This window comes from Tupaia chinensis, unplaced genomic scaffold (genome assembly GCF_000334495.1).
Source record: "Tupaia chinensis unplaced genomic scaffold, TupChi_1.0 Scaffold000010_1, whole genome shotgun sequence".
Lineage (NCBI taxonomy): Eukaryota > Metazoa > Chordata > Mammalia > Scandentia > Tupaiidae > Tupaia > Tupaia belangeri.
In genome coordinates, this window is record NW_006159440.1 from 274,409 (window position 1) to 282,094 (window position 7,686).

General features: G+C 51.1%; 1 protein-coding gene across 1 annotated transcript in view; it reads right to left on the bottom strand.

Annotated features, from left to right (window-relative positions):
• Positions 1–7,686, bottom strand: part of LOC102469613 (zinc finger protein 783) — a gene marked incomplete in the record, with an annotated part of 86,081 nt that overhangs the window by 76,659 nt on the left and 1,736 nt on the right. The window contains 1 exon segment of the mRNA XM_027766833.1: positions 5,957–6,095. Coding sequence (XP_027622634.1) covers positions 5,957–6,095 — 139 coding nt within the window.

Genomic DNA, 7,686 nt, shown 5'->3' on the forward strand with positions numbered 1-7,686 from the left:
GAGAGACAGAAAGCAAGAAATTGCCCTCCTCCCGGAGAATGGCCACACCACAATCCCTTCTCCTCCATTCTCTCAGGATTTTGGGCACACACGGACACAAGCCCGGCACGAGTTTTTTAAGTCCCTGGGTTTGGGACTCCAACCACGGTTGACCATGGGAGTCCAGCGATGTAACCATTACGCCATCTGCTGGTCCCCAGGTCATCCCATCTCAGAAGACACTCAGCTCTGCTACCTGGAGTCGCTCTACCATGGCCTCCACCTGACACGTCCTGAGGGAGAATCCTGGTCTTTCTCTGTCACTGTCCACACACCTGGACCCCTAAAGTCTGCCTGCACCCACCACTCTCTGAAACCACACCCCAGAAGGCCACTGGCGACCTCTGCTGTCCATCTCACCCTCCGGGCCTCTGTGAAAGGTCAGGCCACCTTACTGCAGTGTTCTCCTGCTCAGTATCCACCTCACGGGGGCTGCTTCCTGTCCAGCTGGTTCACGTCTCCTTCGCCCTTCCTTCTCCCTCTGCAAGTCCAAGGCTCTGTCCACCCGCCCCGCTTCTGCACTCTCTCTCTAGGCAGCGCCAGTCTTCCACTTGGTCTATTGCCTCGTCGCAGGTCGGCGCTCTTAACTTCCGTGCTCCCTTCCAACTCACATTGTCAACAGCTTTCTAAGCACCTCGGGAGTACCTTAAACTATTGGGTAGTCAGAAAAGTCAGGACATGTCTTTCTATGTAAAAATGCATCATGACTTGGGGCTGGCAGGTGGCATGGTGGTTAAGGGTGCTGGACTCCCACCACATGGCTGGCTGCCCATCTCTGGCCAAATTAAAATAAATAAATACAGGTAAATAAAATAAATCTTAAAAAAAAAATACATCATGACTTTTCCAATCCAATAAATGTATCCAGATCTGAGTCTGTTATCTTTTCCAACTCACCAACTTCTCTGCCTCACTTCACGGTCTCTGTGGAGGACCACAGACCAGAATCATATTCTTGCAGTTAGAAATAGCGCCTTTTTTATTATTTTTTTTTTTTGGAGAGATTTTTGCTATAGGGTACATGTGCTTGCCAGAGAGACAGAAAGTAAGAAATCACCCCCCAGGGAAGATGGCCACTCCATAATCTCTTCTCCTCCATTCTCCACTCAGGATTTTGGACATGCATGCAGACACGTCCGGCGTGAGTTTTAAGTCGTCAGGTCTGGGACTCCAACCACTGTCAACTACATGAGTGGGAGCCCAGCAGTGTAACCATTATGCAATCTTCTGGTCCCTGGACACCACCTTTTTAAAGCTTCATTGCTGCGATAGGGCACAACAGAGGTCTGAGACATAGTCTGTTTTTAAATTTGCCAGAGGGCAAAAGCACTTGCTGGAGGACAGAGAGGCCGAGTGAGAATGCACCCCCATGGGGCATGGTCACACTCGAATCCTTCCTCTTCCATTCCTCCCTCCTTTTGGGATTCCGAGCACACACATGCATGTGTCTGCTGTGTTTCTCAAACCACCAGACTCAGACTAGAGCCACATAGTCGGCTAGGTGGGATCCAGGTGCATTAACCACCAGGCTACAGGCTGGCCCTGTATTCTGAAACTACATGGAGCCCAAGTCTAGTTGGAGAGAAAAGACCACCCATGGGGACCAGCAGATGGCATAATGGCCAGGTCGCTGGACTCCCACATGGTGTGCCGTGTTTCAAGTCTCAGACCTGGAGGTTGACAACTTATGCCAGGTAAGTGTGTGTGTGTCCAAAATTTCAAGAGGAGAATGGAAGAGAAGGGATTGTGGTGTGGTCATTCCCCCAGGGAGTGATTTCCCTCTGTCCCTCCAGAGAGCACACACGCCATATAGCAAAAATCTTTCTTAAAAAGGAAAAAAAAAAAGATCACCCATGAATCATCTATGACTAGCAATCAACTAACAGCTAAACTGAATCAAGAGGGCCTGGGTCTGACTGACAGTGTGTTTGTGTGGCTCTAGCAGGCCCAAGAGTGCAGGACTCTAACTGGTGTGGCAACACTGGTTAACATTCTCATGGTGCCTCATTGTGGTGGGTTTTTTTTTTTAAAGAATTATTTTATTTAACTTTATTTATTTATTTTTTAATTTGCCCAGAGAGGGATAGAGTGAGAGAGAGTGAGAGTGAGAGAGAGAGAGAGAGAGTTAGAAAGCAAGCCGTCAGGTCCCGGATTTGAACCGTGGTGGGCCATGTGGGAGTCCAGCACCCCTAACCACCACGCCACCTGCCGGTCCACATTGTGGTGGTTATAAACCATTATCCGCTCACTGATTCTCTGACAGTCTTTATTGTTTGGTTGGTTTTTTAGGTTTCTGCCATAGGGTGCATGCACTCACTGGAAAGAGACAGAAAAAGGTAAAGTGAGAAATGACCATCCAGCAGGGATGGCCATGCCACAATCCCTTCTCTTCCATTCTCATCCTGGGATTTTGGGTCTGCACACACACACAGGTACCTGGTATGATTTTCAAGTTGCCAGGTCCAGGACTCAAACCATGGTCGACCACGTGAGAATCTAGCACTTTAACCTCCATACCACCTTCTGGCTCCTCTGACAGTCTTTTTAATAGGAAAAGACTAATTATCTTCCCCAAGTGAGAGCAGGATTGGTGACTTGCTTCTAACAAGTCACCAGTAAAGACATGATAGTGTATAACTTCTGAGAGGAGGTCCTAAGAGACGTTGTAGCTTCCGTCTTGGTCTCCTGGATCACTCCCTCTAGGGCAGACTGGCTGCCATGTTGTGAGGATGCTCAAGCAGCCCTCAGGGGAGGGCCACATGGTTAGAAACTGAGGCTTCCTGCCATTGGCCAAGGAAGCTGTCATGGAAACAGATGCTCTGCCCAGCCAAGCCTGTAGATGACAGCAGCCCTGTGGTAACTTTGTGGAACTCTGAGTCAGACCCATCCAGCTAAGCTGCTCCCGAATTCCTGGTATGCAGAAATTGGGAGATGATAAATCATTATTTTATACTGCTGTATTTTGGAGTAATTTGTTACACAACAATAGGTAATTAATATAATAATCTATTAGGTTGTCTGGAAAGTCATGAAGTATTGTTATTTTTTTTTAATGCAAAAAATGTGTCATGACTGTCCAGACAACGCAATACGTAGCGTTTTCCACAAACAAAATCAATTAATCCTTGGGCCATCCAGTGGCTGGATCCCACATGGCTGACTATGTAGTTCAAGTCCCAGGCCTAGCAGCTTAAGGAACACGTCAGACATGTGTGCATGAATGTCCGAGATCCCAGGAGAAAAACAACGAAGAAGGGATTGTGGCGTGGCCATACCCTTCAAGGGGTGCTCTCTTCCTCTCTCCCCTTTGGGGGTGCTCTCTTCCTCCCTCTCTGATGTGCACACACATTCTATAAGTAAATTTAAAAGAAAAACAGAAAAATCAATGAATTCTCACAACTTTAGGAAGTAAGCAAATTATCATCTATGTTTTATAGACAACAACACTGAAACTCAGGAACCAGCTGGGAGTTTAACTATTTACACTTGACTTCTTTCAAAACAGAATGAGGAGGCTCAGTGACAACAAAAAGACAACTTGATCAGTGGTAGGTAAATTAGTATGTGGCAAAGTCAAGATTCAAGCCCAAGTCCTCTGATTCCGATCATGTAACCATTCCATCCGTCGATGGGGCACAGGTCAGCTCAAGACTCCCGGCCCGAATCCCACGCTTAGAACGAGTACCAGAGCAGCCTGAGGCCAGAGCACTGAATTCCAACACACAGGACGGACTGGAGAAAAAGGAGTGTGTGTGTGTGTAGAGGCTGGCTGTGCTACAAATGCAACACACGAACCTAAAACCATACTAAAAATTAATCTCTGGGCTGTGGTGGCCAGGGAATATCTGATGGAAAAACCAAAACCATTAGGACAACTCAGTGCTATGAAGCCTTAAAAGATAAATGTCAAACAGTTCTTCTGGAAAAGCCACTGGCTGGTTGCCTCAGCAGATAGCCGAGTGAGTCCTGGTCCCTTCCTTGGAAGCATTAGCTCTCTTGCTGGAGAGAATCCTTAGGCAATATTTTTTGCACACCAGATGAGCCAGGTACAGTCGTGGGACATAGCAGGGAACTGGGCAGAATTTACACTCTAGCTGGGAAAAAAATAAACAAGAGAAAGAAGTAACTATTTAAGATGCGAAAGGTGGAGCCAGCAGGTTGCACAGTGGCTAAGGCACTGGACTCCCACATGGGCAACGGCAGTTCAAGCCCCACACCCAGTGGCTTAAAATTCATGCCTGACACGTGTGCATGCATGTCCAAAATCCCGGGAGGAGAGTACAGGAGAAGGGGTTGTGGCGTGGCTGCTCCCCCTTACACCATGGGGGTGATTTCTCATTTTCCTTCTCTCTGTCTTTGTTTTCCCAGAGAGCGTACGTGTCCTACGGCAAAAACCTTAAAGAAAGAGAGAGAGAGAGAGAGAGAGAGAGAGAGAGAGAGAAAGGAAGGAAGGAAGGAAGAAACTATCGGTGGTTTGTTCAAAATAAAATGGGATAAGGGGAAGTGGTGGGCAGGGGTTTAGGTGAGAGGGTGGGCAAGAGCTGCTAACTGCTGCAGCCAGGGTGGGTACATGGGCTCCCTGCGCTGCTGTAGGGACTTGCACAGTTTGCATATTCTCTAGTAAAGAGGAGAGGGCCAGCCTGTAGCGTAGTGGCTAAGGTGGCTGGATTGTACATGATCAACTGCATGGTTTGAGTTCCAGATCTGATGACTTGAAAAATGAGCCAGGCATGGGCACGTACGTGCCCAAAATCCCAAAAGGAGGAGAAAGGACTGTAGCATGACCATACCCCTGGAAGGGCTGCTTCATCACTTCCTCTCTCTGTGTCTGTCTCTCTCCAGCAAAAGTATGTGTTCTCTAGCAAATTAAGAACTGGGGGAGGAGAGAAAACGAGGAAGAAAGGATTAGAAATAACGATCATAGAAAACTTCAATAGCGGATTCTGTTGTTATGAGGAACAGAGAAATGGGGCACCGCGAGCGAGATGCTGGCTCGATGGAGGCTTCTCGTTAGAGATGGGCAGGGGTCCCTGACGGGCTGGCGCTGGCAGGGATGACCCGGCAGAGGGGCAGAGCTGACAACGTGGAGCAGAAAGTGCAGAGAAGCTGGGGTAACCTCCTAGAGAAGGGGAAGGTGGACACTGAACCACCCCAACTGGGGAAGGATCCAGGAGCAGTAACTATCGGGAGGGAGAAGGAGAGAGGATGAGCAGGAAACAGGGCGTGCATTCTGAACTGCGAGAGCAGCCCGTGGGAGGCTAGTGCTCACGGCCGGAAAGTAATTCCAGTCAGTGTGGTTTTGGTCCTGCCTCCAGCCACAACCAAAGGAGCATATATGAACATAACCAATGACAAGCCATCACATACATGTCAAAAAATCAAGTAATGAAGGGGCCAGTAGTTAGCGTGGTGGTTAAGGTGGCTGGATCCAACATGGCTGACCACGGTTCAAGTCCTGAACCCAGCAGCTTGAAAATCACACCAGGAATATGTCATGCACATGTGCATATGTGCCCAAAATTCCAAGAGAAGAAGGGACTGCAGTGTGGCCATTCCCCACAGGGGGTGATTTCTCACTTTCACTCAGTCTCTGTCTCTCTCCAATGAGCACACACGCCCTATGGCAAAAGCCTAAAAAACAACAAACAAGCGAGCAGTGAGGAGCTGCAGGAACCTGGCAGTTCAGGGAGGCCAGGGAAGAATGAGAACAAAGGCTCCAGACAGGAACACGCAGACACAGGGAACGGGCGGAGGGGCAGCCTTGCTGCAGCAGAACACTCTGACCAGGAAGGCACTGACGCTGGACAACAGGGAGCCACGGAAGCATGTGAACGGGCTGACAGAACGAAGTCGAGGGTCTGCTAGTCCGCACTGCACTGCTCTGCACCCCCACCCTGCCGCCAGGATCACCACGTACCTTGGGGGCCTCCCCCTTGCTGCCTGGGGGCAGCCGCAGCACCCAGAAGTTCCTGTTGCGCAGCAGGTTCTCCAGGTTCTCCAGCCGCCTCTGCAGCAGCCCGTACTCCTGCAGCAGCGTCCCCAGCACGGCCCACTTGCTCTCCATGTGGTTCCCGAACTCCACGGCCGTCTTCTCGCAGTCGGCCAGCTTCTTCTCTGCCGTGCCCGTGCGGCCCTCCAGGTTCAGCAAGCGGGCCAGGCAGGAATCCACCTTCGGCTGGCCTGGGCGTCCACCTTCCTCTCCACAGCCTGAATGGCGGCCACCACGGTCCAGAGCGAGATCTCTGCCGTGGGCAACTGGGGTTCCCGCATCATGCGGTCAGGGAAGACGGGTGCCCTGTCTGGGAAAGGCGGGAACTGAAAAGGCATTGGTCGACGGGCGTCCATGTCCCATTCTTGAGCCTGTGTGCAGAGGGAAAAAGTGACAATTGGCCACCAGACCCTGAGTGATGACAGGCAGCCTGAGGACGGAGGACGAGTGATCCAATACCGCAGCTGACTGTCTTCTGCCAGCCCCCCACCTCTGGGGCTATAGCACTCACAAATGCCCACATAGCTAGAGGCCGCCCACCCACAACTAACCGTTCTCCCATCCCCTGCCCATGGGAGTTGGGCTAGTCACTAGTTCACCCATCCATGACCCTTGGCAAGCCAAGGCCATGGACCCCCTAAAATCTCACGCCCAGTTTCTTTGGACAGACTGCTGCTGTTTTTTTTTAAATTTGCTGTAGTGTGCATGCTCTTACCAGAGACACAGAGAGAGAAAGAAACAGAGGGAGAGGGAGAAAGCCTCCCAGAGGGGAATGGCCAATCCACAATCCCTTCTCCACTGTCTTCTCGGGATTTGGGGCAGGCACGTATATGCATGCGGCATGCTTTTCAAGTCACTGGGTCTGGGACCTGAAGAACACAGTGGACCCTGTGGGATCCAGCCAGCTTAACCGCAGGCCACTGGCTGGCTCTCAGCTGCTTTAAGGGCTTCACAAACTTTCAAAGTAAGACTTTTCAAGTTACGTTATTGGATGCTAATCTTCCCAGCAATCTCTTAGCACAGTAGGGCAAGAAGGATCACTGCTTCACCCATGATGGCACTGCAGCAAGGCTGACTGGTGGTCCTACAGCGCCCCCTACACCGCCAGCCAGAGCAGCTCAGGAGCCGCAGGTAACAAAAACAGGTTTCAGGAAGTGCTGCCAGTCCACCCTCGCAGGACTTGCAGGGCTGCGGCGGAGGGCTGCGGCCATGGCCGACCAGAGCCAAGCTGGTGGCAGCTTTCCCATACAACTACTTTTCTATGAGTGTTTTCAAAGTGAAAGTAGGTTTACCCAAAAATGTCACTCATTAGAGGGGAGGAGGGGACACTGCTCACCCCCCACACACACACACCCGGGAGCTAAGAGGAAGAGAACTCTGGGCCCTTCTCTGCTTCCTGGAGAAGGTAGTGCCTCTGGGCCTGGGCCCAACCTCCCAGGAGGCCCCAGGAGGCTAGGCCAGGAGATGTGGCTGGGCCCTGGTCCCTGAGGGCAGGAAAGGAGAGTTGAGGGCGGCAACAGCTGACTGACAAACTGGGAGCTGGTGACACGCTGTGTGGCACTTAGGGCTCCTGGAGGATGGACAGGCTGGAAACTGTCCCTCCCACGTGGGATGAGGGAGTGTCTTCTGCTCTCCTGCTGCTGCCGAGGAAGGAGGCC